The 23,113-nt window shown below is 26.6% G+C and overlaps 3 protein-coding genes across 5 annotated transcripts; 2 read left to right on the top strand and 1 right to left on the bottom strand.

Annotated features, from left to right (window-relative positions):
• The first annotated feature begins 12,340 nt into the window (after positions 1–12,340).
• LOC112693558 (zinc transporter ZIP3-like) lies at positions 12,341–16,196 on the top strand. Of its 3 annotated transcripts, XM_025568674.1 has the most exons (6): positions 12,341–12,432; positions 12,532–12,715; positions 13,371–13,632; positions 13,697–14,312; positions 15,579–15,803; positions 15,859–16,196. In XM_025568674.1, exons 3-6 carry the CDS (start codon positions 13,495–13,497, stop codon positions 15,933–15,935), a joined length of 1,056 nt encoding a protein of 351 aa, XP_025424459.1. In that variant the 5' UTR covers positions 12,341–12,432; positions 12,532–12,715; positions 13,371–13,494; the 3' UTR covers positions 15,936–16,196. The 3 variants fall into 3 exon arrangements, with proteins under 3 accessions (XP_025424459.1, XP_025424460.1, XP_025424461.1); XM_025568675.1 differs by lacking the exons at positions 12,341–12,432; positions 12,532–12,715 and adding an exon at positions 12,809–12,951; XM_025568676.1 differs by lacking the exons at positions 12,341–12,432; positions 12,532–12,715 and adding an exon at positions 13,066–13,148.
• A 2,387-nt stretch (positions 16,197–18,583) lies between these two features.
• LOC112693595 lies at positions 18,584–19,691 on the bottom strand. Its single transcript, XM_025568726.1, has 3 exons — positions 19,189–19,691; positions 18,919–19,117; positions 18,584–18,845 (listed from the first exon to the last, which is right to left on the bottom strand). The coding sequence occupies exons 1-3, from the start codon at positions 19,591–19,593 to the stop codon at positions 18,613–18,615; spliced, it is 837 nt and encodes a 278-aa protein (XP_025424511.1). The 5' UTR covers positions 19,594–19,691; the 3' UTR covers positions 18,584–18,612.
• A 108-nt stretch (positions 19,692–19,799) lies between these two features.
• Positions 19,800–22,950, top strand: LOC112693594 (trafficking protein particle complex subunit 13). The gene is made up of 9 exons (XM_025568725.1): positions 19,800–20,047; positions 20,140–20,308; positions 20,372–20,581; positions 20,655–20,763; positions 20,845–20,941; positions 21,002–21,228; positions 21,748–21,848; positions 22,563–22,716; positions 22,780–22,950. The coding sequence occupies exons 1-9, from the start codon at positions 19,996–19,998 to the stop codon at positions 22,873–22,875; spliced, it is 1,215 nt and encodes a 404-aa protein (XP_025424510.1). The 5' UTR covers positions 19,800–19,995; the 3' UTR covers positions 22,876–22,950.
• Positions 22,951–23,113: the final 163 nt, after the last annotated feature.

Consider the following 23,113-nt stretch of genomic DNA (forward strand, 5'->3'; position numbering starts at 1 on the left):
CCCCCCCCCCCCCATTTAAAAATCCTGGCTACGCCGCTGCCCCACGGGCCTGTGTCAAATAATTTTGCGCGTGGAACGCAGTTTTCAAATCGTTGGACTGAGCTCCTCTACTTAATTTTTCCCAATTCGAGCACTGTGTACCATAATTGGTTTCAAACAACGATTTTGAGTGAAAAAACGAGTAGATCATCTTACATCTAAAGATAATTTATAAAAAAAATATATTAGTATGAGAACTTGACTAATGTAATAAAGTTGCTTGAACCACGGGACCAATTTAGGTTGGTGAAAAAAAATCGCTTATAAGCTAGTATAAATATTGTTTAAATATTTGTATTCATTTAATATTGACTGTTGAAATAATTTATTTATTACTATAGTAAGTATATAATTCTAATATACATTTCTACACTTCCAGTAAAAAACTATAAGTCTCTATGGTTAATACTTTAGAGTAACAATAAAATATCTAATACTGTTCAATTAGAATTCATCAACATTTTCTAATATACTTAAAAAATAATTTTTGATTTTAGAGTAGGTACGTTTTTTTTTCTTGATAAGAAGAAAAATACAATTTCTCACGAATACTGTTAATAATTTTCAAGCCTTAAATATTAAAATAATTCATACTACTTTCTCTTTTTTTAGGTTTGTTGTCACTGATAGCTCTATATACCTTTTTTCGGTCGACTGTTCCTTCTACATCTCCGATCTTCATATTTTCCTATCGAGCAATTTTCTTCCGTCTGTCTGCTCCTACATTACTAAGTATTTTACCATTCTTGAAGCTCTCGAACTCATATCAACGCTAACTCCTAACAAATTTCTTATTGCCTTTGAATCCCTATCTTGCCTTCAAGAACTCACTTCTTATATACTGGTTTCACCCATCTTCTATTTCTTTTAGTATTAGACAATATGTTTATAATCTCAGTCTCTTCAGATTTTTGATTGAGTTTTCATAGATACTTGGTCACTCAAGTATCCAGGTCAACGAAATCACAGATCCACCATATCTCTAATCAGCCCCACACATTTTCCTATGTCTTGAACTAATTACTATCCAATGTTAAGGTTTCACGTTGACCAAATGTAGTTTAATCAATAGATAAAGATACTTCCTAATAATGCTATTTGGTATTAAAAAATCTATCCCACCATCTTTCGTACTTTGGTTTCATAATTTAAACCTTAGTTGGAAAAATATTTCCTCTTTCTCTCAACTAAGAGTTTTTGTAAGTTTTTCTTCAATGATTCTCTTCTTTATACCCTTCACTTCTAATCGTTTTACGATAATTTCCATATTATTTTTCACTATCATTTACTCTCTATTCTAATAAATTCTTACAATATTCCTTTTAATGTTTGATCGATCTTCTTCTCATAGTTAATTTTCAACATTTTAGCGACTATATTTCTTTTCGATCAGCCTGGTTTTCAATTTAATTCATTGTATTTTGTTTTATACTGTCTAAAATTAATTGTTATAAATAATTGTATTTTAAAAATAATTAAAATAAATATATTAAAATAAAAATTTTTATGGGTTTTTAACAACTACTTTCATCACTTTTTTTGATGTCCGTTAATTTTTCTTAATTATTAGAAACTGTGAAGCAAATTTTAATAAGTGCCTATATATTTAAATATCAACTAAACTAGAAAACAATTTATAAAATCTTATTTTGGTCTCCATGCACGAGTAGCCCATTTGATTCTTTTAGAGAATTCTTTATAAGGACATTTTGGATGTTTGGTCTGTTGAAAAGTTTTCTAATATTTGATTTTTAAGAATTTTTAATCTCTAAGATTATATTTAATAAAGCCAAATAATAGGATTATTATTATAAACATAGGAGATATTTAAATTATTAAATCTTTGTCGGACATCCGATATAATGCAAATTTTTCATGCAAACAGGTAGTTGTTAAGCCGCGTTTACACTATACCGAATGGTACCGATCGATAATTTCAAATGACACATTCAACTTTCAACTTGTCTTAACTAACCTTAATATATGTGGACTAGTCGACTGACATGATATCGAGTGGTTTTTTTTTTAGAATACGAATATAATTATTATTATTTTTGTTTAATTATTATCAATTATTGATTCGATTATTGTGCATAAAATTAGTAATTCAGAAGATATTGCAATAGTTGCTGATGCAAGTATCATAGTAGTTGTTAGAAGTCAACAATTTTATCACTGCCTAACCTGCGGGGATTTGGAATAAGGTCCAGTCTTGTCGGAAATAAAAAAAAATATAGTACGAATACCATGATCTCAGGTTTGATCGACATTTAACATTGAGCCCTCATATTAAAAATAAATATATCACTATAAAAATAAAAATTAAATAACTCTGCCAACTTCTAAGCCAGTGGTTTTCAACCATTTTAACAATGCGCCACACTTCATCTCCAACAAAATTTTCGCGGCATACCAATCCATATGTGAACCATATTTTATATATATATTTGTATACTATTTACAGTCTACTCTATTAGAGGGTTATTTATTGTGAAATATATTAATACAATCGATCGATCGAGACGGCTGCGATGGACATACTTACAATAAATAATATTATATGTATCTACGATTAGTTCGATCAATTTTCATTTCGAATATCAATAAGCTGGTAAATACATACTTATAAAACAATTTATAGATTTATCGCGGCACATTTAAAGGGCGCTCGGGGCACATTGGTTGGGAACCACTGTTCTAAGCCATTGGAAATGAAACCTAATTAATATACTTAACATCTATCAGTTATTAATTAAACCAGTTTGATCCTAAGGTGTATAAATTTAGGATTCTTCTAAATTATAAAATATAAAATGCTTATAAACACAAAGTTCAAATTCAAAACAAAAATATCATCAATTCTACTTATTATACATTTCAGTGTATATTATATACATCATATACAAAAAAAATTTTTTTTCGGTAGAATCTAAATATTAAAGATAGTAGTTTGTTAAAGATAGGCAACAATGATCTACATTATACATTTAAATGATGTAATGTAGAATTTATATTAAATATAATTATTAATCAATAATTAATTAATAATTCAACATCGTCAAACCTTTCTCCTTTCATGGGCCTTTTCATTTTTGGGAACAGAAAGAAGTCTGCTGGGGTCAGATATGGTAAATAGGGAGGCTAGGGAATTACAGTCATCGCATTTTTGGTGCAAAAATCTTGAATGACGAACGAAGAATGCACAGGGGCGTTGTCGTGGTGCAATACCCATATCCCGCTTGCCCACATTTCTGGTCTCTTCTTTCTCACAGCTTCATGCAAATGTCTCAAGTTTTCAAGGTAACGAAAAAGATTAATTGTCTCACCTCTAGGAAGGAATTCGTGGTATACAATGCTCTTGCAGTCAAAGAAAACTGTAAGCATGACCTTGACATTGGATTTCACTTGCCAAGCTTTTTTCGGTCATGGAGAAGTGTAAGTCTTCCATTGTGATGATTGGGCCTTTGTTTCCCCGTTGTACCAATACACCCATGTTTCATCGCCAGTAATTATGGTTCTTAAAAAGTTTTCATGAACTCTTCGTTGTTTTTGATCCTTGGTCATCAACCTCGGAATAAACTTTGCTGCCACTCGACGCAATTGCAGTTTTTCTGTTAAAATGCCTTGGCATGAACCAAATGAAATGTTGCATTCTTCTGCCATTTCACGAATTGTTAGACGTCGATTCGAATGCACGAGGTCATTCACTTGGGAAACATGCACGTCGTCAGTCGAAACTTATAGGCGCCCTGATCGAGGATCGTCTGCGATTAATGCCCGGCCTTCTTTGAACCTTTTAAACCGTTCGTGACACTTTGAACGACTCAAACATTCATCCTCAAAAGCTTTTTGTAACATCTAAAAAGTTTCAGTAAACGTTTTCCCCAACTTCACACAAAATTTGATGCAAACGCGTTCTTCTTCTTTCCCTTCCGTCACAAACAAAACTACGAAATCGCCAAACACGAGAAAGTCGATTTACTAATATAACTGTTATTCCACTTTAAAACGTCTTATCAACTATCTGAAAAAACAACTGTGCTCGGGAGAACTTCCTTTACACAGTGCTACTAATTGCATTTTTCTCTGACGCCCTATTGACACGTTATTCAAAAAATCCCGGAACTTTTTGATCAGACCTCGTATATTGTAAATTATAAATTATTAATAATAATATTTGAGTTATTATAGAACATAAGACGTATAATTTACGCATGGATCTACATGGAAATATAAGACATAAAGAGCTGGCTGTAATTTTCTTGCTTTTTATACTTGATATTTTCATATATTCATATAACTTATATGATTATGAATTTAATTTAAGCAATTTGGTGTTAAAATATATAAAAAATATTAACTTCTTATAAAAATATATGTGTACCTTTTTTATTATGCTAAAAAATTTTATTTTTCACTGCTCAGCCATCAAGCCATCGTCCGTGTCTAAATGTATCAAAGTTAGTATAATATGGCTATTGCTCAACCATAATTATATTATTATTGAAAACTTAAAAAATTTTATTACAAAAAAATTAAAATCTATGGTACAAAAAGAAAATATTAAATCATTTAAAATTATTTTCACCAACTTCTTAATTTATAATAGAAACAGAAATTTGAGTGAAAGATTTTAAGGTATTTTTTTTTTTTTTTTTAATACAAGTAATCCAGTATTTTAGTATATCTATATTAGTTAAAATTTTATATTCAAGTATCTAGTAAATTTGTTGTTAAAACTAGAAAATTACTAAAAATCAATATTTAAAACAAAAATTATTTACTTAATTAATTATCATGAATTATGTGCTTTTGTATAGAATATAGATCATGCGAAAGGCTATCTTAAAAATAGTAAAATAAGAAATCAAAAAAGTATATTATTTACGTAATTTCATATTTTTATATAACGATGTTTGTATAACCTATATAAATATCTGAAGCTAACGCACGCATAAAAATGTCGGATGATGTAACATTATCAGTTAACACTCCCCTATTGTTACCACATGTCAAAATCTGAGAGTTACTATGTATTATTGGAATAAACTTGTTTTCGATGTGGGGTACATATATACCTATTCGATTAGAGTATATAAGCTTCCATTTAAATGTTGCAGTACGTCAATATGTTTTAAGGTCCTAGGTATAGTTTATGACAGTGATTCATAACTTTTTTTGATTCAGCGCCCCTTTATCGTAATAACTTACTTATAAACGCCACCTCATTTAAAATTAAATTTTCTAACTATAAATATAAATATATATATTTACTTATTTCCCAGTATACTAAATTAAAGTAAAAACTCTTATTTTAAAAAATAGTAATGGTTATATTTTACTCCACTTAACAAAACAATTTGATTCTAAAAAAAGATTTTATTTAACTTTGAAAAAAAAAAATATAAAATATAAAAATTATGCCTATCATATTTTGACACTGATGATTTATTTATTGGCATTTGTTTTTAAGAAAAATGTTGTTTTGTTAATGCATTGTTTTATCAAAAAAAAAATAAAAACAATTATTTTTATTACGAATTGGTTAAATATTGCGTGATTTATTATAAAAAGTTTTTAAAAAAAGGCTCTGCTAAAACTTAGGACAGGTAGAAAAAATTAAGTTTAACAATATGTTCAAACCATAAAATATTGATTTTCTTGAATTTTTAAAATAATAATGACTCCATCATTAGACTCGAGGCGGACTGACATTGACTTTTACAGTTTACTAAACCATCAACAATTATTGATGGGCGTTAATTTGAATAGACTGGTAATTACACTTGGTAGCTAGTAGGATGTAGGTAATATGGACATGATAATTTGATAATTGTTTAATACTAACAATACATTATAAATGGAATTTATTAAATACCTATTTAATATTTTTTTATCATAAATTATACGTTTGATTCTGAGTGAAACGAGTAATATATTAATTTTAGTCATGTGTGTTTTTTTGGAGTCTGTCATCACGGTTTTGACCAGAAGGTTGGAAGTAATCATTAAACGGTGGGATGATTTTTGGTAGCAAATTTTATCTAGTTGGAACTTTCAGAGGTAATTTTTAAAATTATAAGGGTACAAATAAAAACTATTTTTAATATATTTTAGTAAATCAAACAAAAATAATTTTTTTTTAATTTTCTGGGTTTTGTAACAAGGACAAAAAATGTGATTCTATAAAAATCGTTATTGCGAGACTTCATTTACTAGGAGACAGTACCAATTTTTCATAAATTATATCTTCAAATACTCGAAGATAAAATTTTAAAGTTTTAAATTGAATCAATAAGTTCAATAGTAAATAGATTATTTTGTAATCCAGTTTTTATTAAAATTGTTTTAATGTATCCTTTTATATATACAAATACTATTTAATAAATTCAATTTCAGTAATTAACTGGGAACGCTTCTATCTTTTTTGAAGAGCAAACTGGTTTAACAATTCTTCGGAATTAACCGTAACATCTTTATGGGCACTTAATAGAGCTAGGCTAGTTAGTCTTTCTTGTCCTATAGTTTCGTAAAAATATCTTGATGCATTTAATGGTGAAAAAGTTCGTTCAAGAATTTTTGTAGAAACCGGCAGTGTAGCTTTTAATAAAAAATAAATATTTGGAAAAAGTTCAGGGTTACAATAATTTAATGATTCTATAGCTGCATTTGAACAATCTATGTCTTTAAATGTAATCAATTTTTTTTTCCACAATTTTATTTCTGAAGGTAATGCATCAGCATTTATAAATTCGAATATAAACTAAAATCTGGTTCTAAAATTGAAGATTTTATGCACATTTTTGATATTAATAAATACAAAGACGATAAAATTATCTTGTGTTTGGAAAATCGTTCTTTAAGTTGACTAATAAAATCATCATAGAAAGGAATTACAATAGAAATACGAAAATAATCTTCAGGAATTTTGGTATCTACATTAATTCTATATTTTGAACAAACGACTGACTAGTCTTGGTATATTCCTTTTCTTTTCATCATTCACGGATATGAATAATTGTTCTAATTTAATGAATATTTCTTTGAAATTGTCATCAATGGTTTTTCGTATATCTTTCACTTCACTTAAAACAGTTTCGATATGTTCTACTGCTTCACTAAAATCGCATTTTACTGACTGCAATATCTTACATAATAGCAAAGTTATGGAGAAAAGTGTTATCGCATTTATCATACTTATAATAAATCCATTAGTTGTTATACACTTATATAACTGTAAAGTTCTATACGATGTTTCAATGTCTACAAATAATTGTTCTACAAATAATAATTTATAATAGCTTACTAAGCTAAACATAATTTCTACGTATAAATATATAATATAAAGTAACATAAAATAAATAGTTTGAAATTTAAAATTTTCTTTCAAAATGGTCCCATTAGGTTTTACATAGTGTCATGAAAATAATTTCAAGGTTACTTAGCAATAAATTGAATAAATATCCCAATAAAATCATGCAATTGCAACATCTTCTGAGCCTTTTGTTATTATGAATACTGTTATCATTGAATATTAAATTATTACTATTAAAATCGGTAACCACATGTTCAAAAGTTGGATAAAATCAATTTCACGGTATCTTATGATTAGTGAGGTAACTTGTGATTTATTATACGGTATACCTTGATGTAACAATATGGTTCAACCAATCAGAGATAATTATTTAAGAAGACACGAGACGGCACAGTGTAGTGTGAACCCCCAGCTTAACGGTTAATATAGTTTTTGAAATAACCTTAAAGAAACGGTTACTGATTACCATAATATCAAAATTAAACGATAACCGGTTACCAGTTTTAAAAAATTTTCGGCTCCTACTGGAGCTGATTATCAACTTTATTAAGAACGGTTTTAAGCACTGATTAGAACCATGCTTTTTCAAGGTTTCGTATAAAGAAGAAGTGGTAACTTGACAAGATAAATCATTTATACTATCCCAATAATTAACAAAAAAATTAAAAAACCCATATTTTTTGAAGGAAATATATATTTTATTAGAATTTTTAACCCCATGACTGATATTTTATGGTTTTTTACTTAAATTTTTATTCAAACAGGTAATATATAAATTGTAATGTCAAAAAATCCATGGACATATAAAATATTCTGCTAAAAAAATCAGTCACCTTAGTTGCTTTTTTTTGATTGTAGTGAGTATAATTTTGTTTTTCTAAGAAAAAGCTTTGTAGATGTCTACTTGGAAAACTGTTTTTATCAACCTCTTACTTGCCAAAATTTGTTTAATAAGTAAAGTATTTTTAAATATTGTGTCACTGAATAAACATTATTGACTTATTTTTTAAGTATTTTATGAATCAAAATAGACTTTTAAAGATTTAAGCAAAACAAGCAAATATAAACTGCAAAAATATACAGCCACTTATGAGATATTCGATTCATTATATGGATGACTTTTACTCCATGTATTAGTTATTTCCACGCAAAAATATGTATGAGGTATATACAGGTATACACAGGTAGGTTAAAGTGGATGAAAAGAAGGTTAAAGCACAATATAAAAGTATTACTACCTATATGTATGCTATAAATATTATAAATAATATAATATGTGATAGTATATTTTTTTGTTTTAAAAATAATAATAATTATAAATCTATTGTTTTATAAAATCGGTATAGTTATAAAAATGCATTATTAAATTAAGACTATAAATTAAATAAATTCTTAAATATTATTAATTTTAATTAAATAATCAAGTGCAAAAAAAAAAAAATTTATAACTTATGACTAGGGCGCGGATTTTGATACCCTAAAAATGTTTGATTTTATTTGATCAATGCTTTCCAGCTGTTACTTGATTCTTTGTTTCTTGTATTTTTATAGTCACGTTGAACTGAAAATTAATTTTATACCAGTAAATTAAAAATAGTATTAAGTATAAACAGTTAAATTTTTAAAAAAAAAATAGTAATAATAATTAAGTATTTTTAACTTGTGAGATAGTATTTATTGATTAATGTGTTCAAATATCAGTGTTCTTCGGTTATTAGCTTATTTTGTTTATTAATCGAAAAACTTCGTTCGACATCTACAAAGGTAATTATATTATCAAACGTGGTCTTCAGGAACATTATCCGTATCTCGTGAAACAATGTTTCCTTCCAGTTCTTAATGTTTTTAATAACTTTATATCCGTTATTATTTTTTCAAACAATACAATATAGGTTGATGATAATGGAAGTATGGTGCCGTGGAAAGAAGGTGAGTATAGTAAGTATAAAAAGGAAAACCAGAAAGGAGTTGAGAATTTGGTGGAGTAAATTAATAGGAAACAAAGAAAAAGAATTTATAAAGAAAGTAAAAGAAAAAGCTGAGTGGAATTTTAAATGAGGTTTAGAAAAGAATGGTAATTTGTGTTAAGAATATAGTATGTTAAGTGTAAAGCAAAATAGGTTGTTGGTGAAACCAAGAGTAGTATGCCAGAAAACAAGTAATCGTAGTGGCGGGATAAGGAGAGTGGTAATAAATAAGAAAAATAAATTTATATTATGGCAGAAAAGCAGGAAGAGAGAAGATTGGATAGAGTATAAAAATAAATTTATAGACTGACTAAGGTTAGAGAAAAACGATACAGGGACTTCAAAATGTTTGGTAAATAAAAAAAAGAGGATAAGAGTGCTAAAAAACTATGGAGACGGAAAGAATATTTTCGGGTGATTACTGAACGAGAAGTATCCAAAAGTAGCTTTAGAGAGTATTTCATGGAATGAAGGATTGCTTGGTTTAGTTAGTGAGGAGGAAGTGAAGGTTGCGGTGAAGGCAATGACAGAGAAAAAAGCGGTAGGATCAGATGGAGTATCTCTAAAAGTGTGGAAAATTTTAGGAGATGTATACATTGGATGATTGAAAGAACTTTTTAATAAATTGTTATTAGATGGAAAATGCCAGAAGATTGAAGAAAGTGTTTTATTGTAATAATATTTAAAGGCAAAGGAGACATACAAGGATGGATTTAGAGGAATAAAGCTGAAGAGTCATGGTATGAAGATTTGGGAAAAGATTATAGAGAAGAGAATAAGAAGTGGGACATCAATATCAGAAAATCAGTTTAGTTTCATGGCAGAAAAATCAACAATTGAGTCATTATTTTTTGTTAGACAACTAGTAGAGAAGTTTAAGAAAAAAAAGAAAAAATTATGCATGGTGTTTATAAATTTAGAAAAGACGTATGGCAGAGTGCCGAGAGAAGTTTTAAAGTGGGCATTAATGAGAAATGCGATCTCAAAAATACATATAAATTTGATTCAAGATATGTAAGAAGTAGTGAAGTAGAACTAGTGTAAAGAGATTGTGTGGAGTAATAGAAGATTTTAATGTAGGAGTTGGTGTGTATCAAGGGTCGGCTCTAAGTCTTTGTTTGTTCTCTGTCGTAATGTATGAAGTTACGGAAGAAGATTTGCGATACTAAAAACATTTGGAACATAATTAACTTAAATTTAAATAATAAAAAAAAAAAATAATAAGTAAAAGTATAGGCAAAAATTCACTATTACGACATTAAAAGTTACAACAGTTCACAGTCATTTATTTGCATGTAACTAGTTATCGTCACAGCTTTTAAAATATTTTTTTATTTTTTTTTTTTAAACTTTTAGTAAAAGCTATTATAGCTCAACAGTTACATTATTTTATTAAATAAAATATACTTTTTAGTAGGTACATTATAAATGTATATTATAAAATTAATGGTATCGACAATTAGTAGACTGGAATTAAAAGTTTGAAATCTATTAAGATATATTGAAGTCCATAAAATATAGCCAATTAAAAATAAAACAACATATACATACACACATTTGGGGAAATTAAAATCTCTCGGCCTTCAATCCTGTTCCTGTATAAACTGGATATAATTGCGCAATGCATAAGTAACCTAACCTAACCTACTTAATCGTTTAAAATAGATACTTGTCATAGTGACAATGTTACTTAAAATCAGCAAAATATAAATATTGTACCTAGTATTAGCTGTAATGTTAACGACAAAGGCAAATTAAATAAAAATAAAAAAATACCTAGTATGCGACTTTCGCAACAAATGTTAATGTTAGTATAAATGTACCTTAGTCGTCGCTTTACAACCGCCATGAACATTTCGCCGCTTTTCTAATTTTACTGTACCTACTAAAAATTCTTGTAAATCATATATTAAATTAAATACTAACCTAATTGTTCTAGTGATGCTACAGACAGTCCTATGCATGTATAAAAATGTGAAGGAAATGAAGCTTAGAAAATATAATTTCATATCAAAAAAATGTTAAGTTATTATGTACTCAGACCGCAATTCGTATGTATCACAAAAATACTCAGACCGCAATTCGGAAGAAATTTTTACTGTCGCAACTATTACCTACCCAATTCAAATTTTGAATACAGAGTTAATTCAGACTTTCTATAAAAAAAAAAACTGAAAGTCTCTATAGATATACTCAGTTGCGTAAACTGGGTGGTGCAAACGTGGTACTTGCAACACTACATCTAAAATGTGGTAGTGCAAAAATTTGTTGTTACACCATCAGAAAATTATTGAAATTTTTGTATACCTGTAACATTATTTTCAAGAGCCAAAGAAATCAGCATACTAAAAACAAAATTTGATTGTTTTTTTTTTTTATTAATATTATGATAATAAAGGTTTTACAGCTAAAATAATTCAAAATGTATTTGTTATTTAAAGAAATATATGGGAAAATATATAGTTTATTGGAAAGAATTTTACTTAGAAAATTGGAAAATGTGTGTGTTGGAAATTATAAGTTGAGAATATGCCTCTGCACCACCAGAAATTGGATCCAATTTACGCCACCGGATATACTTTAAATTAAAATTCTCAGACCCACTCGACTTATTCCATTTCATCAAAAAAGTTCATCATGCAAAGCAAATACTTCATATTTCAAGAACCAACTAGATATAGCAGTTTAAAAGTTACTGGTACTATTGTATGTTTTGGAATATGGAACTTCTATGTACTTTCTTGTACTTACCGATTTTATAAAATTGTAATACCCCCTCTTCCTCATAAGTTCTTGAATACAATTCTGTATGATAATTTAACTTAATTGAAGTAATTTTCATTATTATTTTAAAATAAATACGTCAACGGGATGCGCGCTTTTATACTACCAGCAAGATACACGATGAAACACGCGTACACAAATGTAACAATATTTTTACGATAGCTGTTAAAGAATTTATGTAAAATGTTTATCTCACTTCACACGCGACAATTCAATGGCAACCACTCGTTCATCTACTAGCAAAGTGCTAACATAAATAATTGAAGACTGTAAGAGGTATACATAGTCTTCATGGTAGCAAGTAAGGATTAATTGCCAACATGTTTTGTAAGTTGTAACATTTTTAAACATTTTGTTATAATCTCGTTCCCCCGCGATTCGTAATAATAATAATAATAATAATAATAATAATAATAATTGTTGCAGTATTTATGTAATGCGGTTATTTTTAGAGTACCTAGAGATAAAATATTTCAACTTATGGGGATCTTGAATCGTGAATACGGCTTAATGCTAATATATCTAGCATTTGATATGGCATAGTATCGCTCCATTCGCCGATATCGTGTTCAACACCGATGTTTGACGATTTGATTTGCCGAGGATCGATGTAAGTGATAAAACATAATATTCTATTACAATTGGTACTCCAATTAATCACGTCGCGACGCGTCGGTCATCCCCACTAAGCTAGTTAGACTGTTGTCTTAGTATTAATTCAGTTGTGTTACGCGTAAATTATTGTTTAAGTAGTTATTTGGAAATCGTTTGTCTATACTTGAGATAAAACATTAAACAGATAATATATTATAAAAAAAAAAAAAAAAAACCAGTCTAAATAACCAGGTATGTAATGAATATTTTTATTTTTATTATAATGTATAATTTTAATGTAATACCGTTTTAATAATGTGTTTAAAATTAAAACGAATCGTTTAAATATCACCTCAGAATCTTTGTGCAATTTTGTGTTATATCTTCGGAATCTTCCTATTGTCTTTGGGTTTCTAAGAGAACCGACTTCCGAGATAACCTCAATTCGCGTAAATGCCTTTTATTTTAAAAATACCGAATCCCGTTCCTAATATCCGTTCCGACGTTCTGTTTGTAAATTAGTTACTTACATACACTTGGACTGCACATGTCTTATATTCAGATAATATTCCTGAACTCCGACAGTTCTGATTAATTTTTCGTCGGTGCTGGTTCCTTGTGGGAGACTTAATTAATTTTGATCGTAAACAATTATTTTGGATTTATTCTAGATGTAACACTAAATATTACTGCGTGATGGTGGTGGTCGCTGAATCGTGGTTTGTTTCCAAGTGATATCACTGGAAAACGAATAGGAAACAACTAGTTGGGAGACAGGAAATTATTAGATCAATCATGATGGACCAGTATTCTGCTAAGGCACTGATCATTGTACTATCGATTATTTCAAGACTGTTCTTCGGTTTCACTCCTCTACTTGTATCCAGAAAATTATTTTCTAACAAATCTGCTGATTCATTGAAATCGAAAACGGTAAAAATCAACACCAAAACTCATTTAAGTACAGTAGATTATGATGTTTCGTTAAATGTTTCAGTTGGACTATTTAGTTTCATTATGCTTGAATTTGGGTGGAGGTGTCTTGCTTGCTACCTGTTTTGTCCATTTAATACCTGAGGTAAGAGAAAGTCTTACCAACCATTTGGAACAATACCATCATTACCCGTTTGCTGAGCTGGTTGTTTGTATGGGATTTTTCCTCGTCTACTTTGTTGAAGAAACTGTAAAGCATTTTGTTAAAAAACATAATAACCGCAATAAAACAAAAAAAACACAACACTGTGATAGCTTATTGCCATGGGCTAACAGTCAGTCGACAGCAGTCAAATCTGCTGATGATGTGAATTCTGTAAGTGTTGATCAAGGAACTGGAACTCCAGATTGCCAAATTGAACAAAATAATAATGAAATGTCGCATGTACATAATCTAAGAAGTCTATTTGTTGTACTGGCATTATCTTTTCATTCAATTATGGAAGGATTAGCCATTGGTTTAGAACAAAATATGGACGATATGGGTTTCCTGTTTTTAGCCGTTTCTGTTCATGAATGTACTATATTATTTTGTATTGGCATCAAATTAGTGATTTCATGTTCATCATTAACAAATATTGTGTTGAATATCATTGTTCTTACTTTGGTATCACCTTTTGGTAAGTTTATGTCTTATATCTAATAAATTTTCTAATAGTTTCAAAATAAAATGTTAAAATATTTTAGAAAATGCATGCTATTATTCTAAACTAGTTAATCTAATTTAGGTTTTCAAATGTAGATTGGTTTTATTTTATAAAATAGATTAACTTCTCAAATATTTATGTTTTGACAAAAATTAAATTAATTATGAAGTTTATGATTAACTAATTTTAAAGTGATTAATATTATTGTAGTAGTATTTTTATATTTTATTTTATACAAAAAAATGATAATCATTTTTATAAATTTGTACTGATAACTATAGATTATTCTATAAAAGACTAACTATTAAAATTTTAATTTTAGTTATTAAAAAACATAATTGAATACAAAAAATGTTATGGTTTAAAATATTTATTATTTAAAATAATATTGAATATAATATCATGTATACCAATTTACTACAATTCTTACTAATTACAATTGCACCATAAAATATTTGTATTCATAGTGTTGAGTTTTGTAGTAATATCTATGTATAATGTTGTACATTATATAATGTATACTAATTTTCTGTAATTCTTACTAAATAACAATAATTACATCATAAATATATTTGTATTCATGTTGGTTAGTTTATCAAATAACTTTCTAAACATATTCATTAAATAATTGGTCTTAACCTTGTTAATAGTATTTTCTGTCCGTTTTTTTATCGTTTTTTCTTAATTTGTTGTTTAAGTTCAAAATATTATTATTATTAACCTACAGTTCCATTACATATTATATATCTTATGAACATTTCATTTGTTTTTAACACTTCTTCAAAAATTTGTTGATAAATCAAATTATAATTGAATCATTAAGTAAATTATATTTAAAAATTGGTATCAGTTTAAAATGTTTGTATGTTAAAAATTTGTATCTTTTGAAACCCTTGTTTACTTTGTCAAATTTTTAATTTTATGAATAAAATAAAATATATCACAAAATTGACAATAATCTATAAATTGTAAAAAATAAATAACTATAACATTTTTGTAAAACTAATCAAATATGCTCAATAAATGCTGTATAAATTGAATAATTTTTTGGTCTTCTTTTTATTGAAAATATTAAAAAAAATTGAAATATTGAAAGCCCTAATTTTTTTATTAATTTATTTTTCAAAAATATAAGGACATTTTCAATAATAATTGATTTAAGATATTGTCTATAAAATATTTAAATACTAAAATTATATAATGAATAATTTAATTAAAAAATGATTTATTATATTTTAGGTATCTTCTTGGGATCGTTATTAACATTAAATGTGTCAGAAGTGGAAAATAATTATCACACAGTAGGAAATGCAGTTTTACAAGGTTTAGCTGCTGGTACAATTTTATATGTTACATTTTTTGAAGTACTTGACCGGGAAAGAAAAAAAGGTGCAGCGCCTGGTTTGCTCAAATTGCTATTCACTATGATTGGATTTTTTTTGATGGTCATGTTGGAAGTTATAGGTAAATTTCGGATTAACTTAATTTATTTTTTAGTTTAAATTAATTTTTATTACAGGTGGCCATAGCCATAAAGAAAATCATATGAATCATGGGATAAATTGTTCATTAGCTATTCAAAATGATCATCCTTAACATGCACTTAAATAATCATTTCAGATCTATTTGTTACCAGATATTCAAATAATAATAAAATAACCATATCCTTTTACACTTGCATTTTGCTTGTGTTACTTAAAAAAAGATAAGCTCAAAAATACTTCTGAAATGATTTTTATTTAACTACTCGCCGGTATTAAGACTAAATTAAGTTGTAACATGAATCATTTTATCGATCTTCCATTTATTAATTTTATGTGTAAATAATTTAAACGAAATAATGTTCCATTATGGATTATTTTTTTTATCTTCATAAAATGTAAACTACATACAATTTATAATGTGTATTGACTTGATATTAGTTTTAATTTTGTCTTAGGGTTCCTCGTTTCAAAACTAACTGAAATAACTATATATTTGGTTTATTTTATTGTTTAATTAGTTACAATATTTTACATTATTTGTATTCATATTGTGGCTTAACAGTTTTAAACTTAATATATATTTGACTTGTAAAAATTTTTTAAACTAAATTTATGTGTTGTCAACTTAAACTAAACAAAATTATTAAATGGGTTTTTATATTATGCTGTCATAAATTAAATATGTGACATTTTATTTTTTCTTTTAAGTGAAAGTTATCATTATAACTTTTCTATGATCCTAATATTTTGTTATCAGAATCATGAAAATTGTATAGTATGTTCAAATAAACATTTATTAAATTAAAATGTCTGTTATCAATTTTTCAAAATTATAATGGTTTTTTATTGTCTAAACAGAGAACTACAAAATTTAAAATTGCATTTTTTACTAATTATGGTTATTACTTTATTTGATTTTTTAGTTGAAACTTAATTACCTAAGTTAAATTATTTAAAAAAAAAAAAAAAAATATTGTACCTACTTATTTTTTCTTATTATATATTTCAGTATTTGAAATATTCTTAAGGACTATATTATTAAGACCACTATTTATTTACATAGTGTCCACATTAAAATTATATTGATAATGGTTTCAATGTAATTTACTTCATGCTATAAGCATATCACTACTTGATTAGTCAATAATTATGTCTTTTAGTGTTAAATATATTTTATATCAATTATTCTAAATTGAAGTGGGTACGTTATGTTCTAATACTTCAAGCCCATTCCCAGAAGGGTTAGTACTTTTTTTGCAGAAATTATATTTTCCAATATTATTTGTTACTTATTGAAATGGATTTTGTTAAAATTATGAGTATGATATGATACACATTAAATGTATTGTTTTTCATGTGGTAAAATTTTAAAATAATTAAATTGTGATACTAAATTTAATGATCAAAGTATATTTCTTATTGTTTGTTTTATTATATTTAATGGTTCAATTTTTTATGGGTTATCATGTCAAATTGTTTTATAATAATTAAAAAGTTGAAAAGTTATTAATTTCATTATTTTTCAGAATTTTTCTACTGCATTTAGGAAATCAAAATTTATTTATTTTTTGAAATTATGTAACTAAATATTTGATAGTTTTTCTTTTTACTTAATGTATGCATTACATTAAATACTAAGCGACACTAAACTAGTTTAAGAAAATTGTTATCGTAAATTTGTCTTTTTGACAATAAATTATGTTATGTAGTAAGATGAAAATTATAAATACTGAAATATAACGAGTTATTTGTAAAATAAAGAATCAATGAATTCAGAATTTCAATCAAGAATTCAGTGGAGTATTTGTTATTTTAATATTTAATTTTTATATACAAATGCGTGTAATTATATTAATATCTCTTTATTATTTTTAATTATTTAGTTTAATATGAAATAATAAATTTGTAAAAAGTATTTTACTGAAAATGTAATATTATGTTTTGTATTATTATATTTTCTTTTGTGATTATTTAGAACGAATAAACAGTATTAAATTATTAGTTAATGAAATTAATGCATTTGCCTCATTTTAAAATTTATTTTACAAAATTAACTGAGTTTAGTATATTCAATAGTAATATTCAAAATCTATAGATCAATCATATTTCATCAATGATTATAATTAATATAATATTTTGTAATACTTGATTTAATACAGATTTGACTTCTTCAACCAATTTGCTAAGTTTAGCAGAATTTTGTATTTTATTTTACTTAAATCATTAGAGAAATAAAATTAAATTTATAATTGATATAGTAATCATCAAAGAATAATTCATAAAAATAAAATTTTTCCTTCCGATTTTCTAATTATGTAAAATATTGGATTTTTCAAAGTAAAAAAAAAATATATGAAAATAGTTAATATTTTAAATCAAATGATTTAATTATAATAAGTACTTTCATTTTAATTATATGTTATATATATCACATAATATATTACATAAAGTTCTTCATTGTACATTAAAAAATTAAGTTAATTCATATATTTTGAGCAATAAATTTACATTGTAGTATTCATTTTTATAGCGTCTATAGAAATTATTAGTATGAACTATGACTAATTATCTGAATAAGATTGCTTAACTAGTCATAGATATAGACAAATAGAAGGTGACATCAAAATGAAAATAATAGCTCATAGAATTAAACAGAAATGTTTTGTAGCAAGTTTAATAAATATTAATTGAATTTTTAATATAAAATGTTAAAATATTAACAAATTAAAAAAATTCTATAATTACAGATATCTAAGTAAACATTAATTAAGTAATTTATACAATTGTATTTACAAAATTGTTTTATCATGTTCCTCAGCTTTTAAATGATTTATAGCATTTACTGTCCATGCATCTTTTATTCCTTCTGTGTATTCTCTAATAAATCTATAGTTCAGTACATATATACTACTTTTTAATTCTTTTTGTATGTCTACAATTTCTTCAGACCTTTTTTTGATTTCTTCTAAATTGTGTATAGCATGGTAGCACATTGTTATTTCAACAAAACGTCTATTTTCAACTGAAACATTAACAATTATACCATATTAATAAGTAAGTGATCAAAATGTATATTAGAAAACAGCTATACTAACTTTTTGTATCATTTATTATGTCCAATTGGACTGGTAAAAATAAATAGATATCATCATTATCAAATCCCATGTTTTGTAACTCTTCTTCATTAAGATTTGAAACAATGGATTTCACTTGTTGCAATACATCATTGGTGACTAGTCCTTGTAGAGTAGAAAAGTCTTGTTTGGCAATACATTTGGAAACCACTTCAACAGCCTATAAAGTAAGCATAAAACAATATCATTGTAAACATAGAACTAGAAAGAGGTACAGATGATGAACAAAACCTTTCTTGAATTTTTTGAAAACTCCCCAAGACTGAAGTCCTGGTCGAATTGCGGTTTGATGATCAGATATGAATATAACAGTGCTTTGATGGATTTGAATAGATTAGGCCAGACCACGGGTGGAAACTCGGGTACTTGAGGAAAAGGCTTATAATCCTTGCAATAGTGCCGTTCAGGAGTAAAGATTGTACAGGTGGTGTCAGTAGTGCACTTGAGTTTGGGTCGTAGAGATGAGTATGGTCTATCCGATAGAACGGTAGTGCTGGTATGGAACATTCTTGTGCAGCTTGCTCCTAGGGCATTTTTACTCAACACACCAATCGCGTCAGTGTTCAAAGATCTGCTCAAGTCGCATATTATCGCTGTGCTGGTCGTGAATTTTTTATATAGAATAGTTGAATACATCGTTACGTCTACTTATGCTCGTCGGACATGAATCAATAATGGACAACTGTCGTTGTTAACTTAATTTTTTTAATTTTAGAAACATAACAAAACGTTGTCCCTTTGCTGATAACAATTAACAATCATTTTTCCATATCATGATGTTCCACGATAAATTGGATGATAACCGAAGTCAATTTGGTTTTTGTTTTTTTACATCAATATTCAAACGACACATTATTGAGAATTGAAATCGTTCGAGATGTGAATACCACCTCGTATGTCCTATTAGTATTATTTTTTTTAATAGTAAACATTTGTATACGTTCAGTTCACGAGTAACGGTTGACGTTTAGTTGTCACCATTATTCACTCAGTATTATTATTCGTCTTTTAAGATTAATATTATAATAAAACTTCAATATGACTTCGATGGAAGTAAAAGAAGTGGTCGATCATCCCATTAAATTAAGAGGTACCTGTATGAAAATTATCATTCTAGATTTCTGGATAAAATGTTTAGAATTTAGAATTAAATTTTTTTCATTTGTTTTTCATTTGCAATAGTGATGCGCCTTGGTAAACCCGCTATGGTTAATTCAAAAGTGGTCACATGCGATTCTAAAGATTTACCTGGAAATGCATTGAATGCCCATTTGAAAAAAGAGGTGACTACCTTAGCTAATGCTGAAACGTTAGCAGCTGGATCGTTTCTCATGGTCCCAAATGTTCTTGAGTAAACAAGTTTTTAGAAATTCATTGATTTGTCAATTAACAATTATGTATCTTTGTTTTCTAGAAACTTGTATCTTGGCGAAACATTTTTGTGCTATATTTATTTGAAGAATGAAAGTTCCCAAACAATTCATGATATAATATTGAAAGCAGAAATAGATACTGCTACATCACACATACCAATTTTAGGGCCTAAGGCTTTTCCTAAGTTGGATCCATATGCTTCTATCGACGTTATAGTAAAGCATGAAGTCAAAGAACATGGAAGTGTCAAGTATGTGTCAAGAATTATTTGCTTGTTTTTAAAGCCTCATTATTGTATAATGTATTATAACTTTTGATTTTAGTAAATTGATTTGTCAAGTGGAATATGATCGAAAACATTCATTTGAAACAATATTCAGCTATAGAGTTCCAAAACCTTTAGATCTCAAAACCAAATTTTACAATACTGTGGTAAACTATTACTACCTATATTTTTCAAACACAATTTAAGTCGGTATATTGCATTAAATTGCATTTTTCTTTATATTTTAGACTGATGAAGTATACCTAGAAGTTCAAGTTCAAAATATAATGTCGACTCCAATCACGTTAGAAAAGTTTATCTTAGAGCCATCAGTTGGATATGATGGTAATTTGATATTATTTTTTGATGAAAATATTTGAGTAAAATGTATTATTTTATTAACAGTCAATTTAATGAATCATTTACTTACAAGCTCTGAAAATAAATCCGTATTTGGCGATTTTGATATACTAGACGTAAAAGAAACACGTCAGTACATGTATAGATTAAGTTTAGATCAAACTTCTGAAAAAAATCCACCAAGAACGAATAATCTCGGGAAGTTGGATATTTTATGGCGATCTAATATGGGAACAAAAGGACAAATACAATCCAGTCCATTAGTGAGACAGGTAATCATTGGTATTACAGTTCTGTAATAGGTTATATTCTTATTAGGTCCAGTCATAAGATGGGACTTACAATTATTTCATAAAATATTTTATTATACTCTTACCAAGTTTTCTTAAAATATAAACGTAATCACATTAATGTATTTATGAAAGATTAATTAAATTATACGCCATTAGTATTTAAGTAGATAGTAAACATATTTTTTTTAAATGTTTTATAAGAATTGATTTCCAGCATACATAAGCTTCTATATGTTAGTCTTAAAAACATATTATTAATAAACATTTCAATTTTATTCATACAAGTTTTTTACTAATATTGATATAAAATTTAGAACTTTAATAAATTAAAAAACTAAGTAGTTTGTTGATATAGGTTTGAAAATGTTTAATAAAATAAAATAGTACTATATGCAATTGCAGTATCAAGGTGACTTGTTCACGATCATTTAATTAATCTAAATGAGCTTAATTTTTTTTTTAAATAAATTAAAAAAAATTAATTTATGTATTTTATAGATTCCAGAATTAGATGACATTACATTTTCCATAACTTATTTACCCGATATGGTCTTTTGTGAAGAACAATTTGACTTCACATGCTCAATTAAAAATAACAGGTAATTTAAATATATTAAAATATATGTATATATATATTTAAAATAAACATGAAATATTTTGTATAATAACCAGTGATGGGAATTATTCGAGAATTCGAATAGGTCTAGAGTAAATAATTCGAATATCAGTATTTGATGCTACAGTACAATACATAACGAAAATTATTCGTTTAAGTTTTCGTGTAACACAAAACGTTTAATAATAATAGGTATTGTAGCATCGAATACTGATATTCGAATGTTCAATTATTCAAATAGAAATTTCTAATAATAACCTAACCATTAATAAGTATCAAATTTGTTAAAAATGAAAAAATAATAGTAACATAAGTTAAGTATAAATAGTCTAATACTCAATTAATTAGGTAAAAATATCTGGATGGCCTTATATTTGAAGCAAAAACTGGTGAATAATCAAAGTTGAATTAAATTAATTTCAGACAATAGGTCTGGAATTAATATCCAGGTCTTATTAGAAATCACCCTTATTCAGAAATAATTACATATGTATTAACTTAACTCATTTGTTTATGTCAATTCAGTATGATATAAAAATAAAAGCAAGTCATCAAAATCTTATTTATTATTCATAACTATGATTATTAATGAAATATGTATTTGTATACAATTATATAATAAATTATAATTTAATTAAAATTGTTATGAGAAATATATTTGTTATATTTTATGTAATAATTCGGATGATATTTTAAGAAACCGTGACATGCAACTAGTTGTTGAAGTCAGTGATGAAGAAGATAGCAATCTTGCTTGGACAATGATATCTGGTATACATTTAAGACTTTTACCTCCATATTCAACAATCAAAACAGTATTTTCGATGGTTGCTCTTAATCATGGATTACAAGTAATAATAATTTTATCAAATTTCTATAATAATATTTTACATTTTTTTTAAACAATTTTTTAGGTTATATCTGGTATAAAATTAAAAGAACTAATACTCAATCGAACATACACTTACAATAACTTTGGTCATGTCTTTGTCACTCAAAACCATAGTTAACTAGTTCAATGTAATTTGCATTTGTTATTTTTGTGATATTTTAAAAATAAACTAAATATCTTATTACAGTTAATACTTACTTTTAATTTAATGTGTAATTATCTATAAGCAAAAGTGGTTTATTTTTATTTATTTATTATAGTTTAATTTGTAGGTAGGTTAATCAAATTATGTGTGAAAATAATTAAATAGACATGTAGTTATAATAATTTAAATATATTTAACATTATTTTTATCA

The sequence above is a fragment of the Sipha flava genome, unplaced genomic scaffold (assembly GCF_003268045.1).
Source record: "Sipha flava isolate LNK unplaced genomic scaffold, YSA_version1 88_pilon_pilon, whole genome shotgun sequence".
Taxonomy (NCBI): domain Eukaryota; kingdom Metazoa; phylum Arthropoda; class Insecta; order Hemiptera; family Aphididae; genus Sipha; species Sipha flava.

Excerpts from the sequence above, each read along its gene's own strand:
- LOC112693558 (XM_025568674.1), top strand. The coding sequence starts at position 13,495 with ATGATGGACCAGTATTCTGCTAAGGCACTGATCATTGTACTATCGATT. Across the intron at positions 14,313-15,578 it reads TACTTTGGTATCACCTTTTG|GTATCTTCTTGGGATCGTTA; the intron begins GTAAGTTTATGT and ends ATTATATTTTAG. Across the intron at positions 15,804-15,858 it reads GGTCATGTTGGAAGTTATAG|GTGGCCATAGCCATAAAGAA; the intron begins GTAAATTTCGGA and ends TTTTTATTACAG.
- LOC112693595 (XM_025568726.1), bottom strand. The coding sequence starts at position 19,593 with ATGTATTCAACTATTCTATATAAAAAATTCACGACCAGCACAGCGATA. Across the intron at positions 19,118-19,188 it reads TTTCAAAAAATTCAAGAAAG|GCTGTTGAAGTGGTTTCCAA; the intron begins GTTTTGTTCATC and ends CTTACTTTATAG. Across the intron at positions 18,846-18,918 it reads CATAATAAATGATACAAAAA|TTGAAAATAGACGTTTTGTT; the intron begins GTTAGTATAGCT and ends TTAATGTTTCAG.
- LOC112693594 (XM_025568725.1), top strand. The coding sequence starts at position 19,996 with ATGACTTCGATGGAAGTAAAAGAAGTGGTCGATCATCCCATTAAATTA. Across the intron at positions 20,048-20,139 it reads TCATCCCATTAAATTAAGAG|TGATGCGCCTTGGTAAACCC; the intron begins GTACCTGTATGA and ends CATTTGCAATAG. Across the intron at positions 20,309-20,371 it reads ATGGTCCCAAATGTTCTTGA|AAACTTGTATCTTGGCGAAA; the intron begins GTAAACAAGTTT and ends TTTGTTTTCTAG.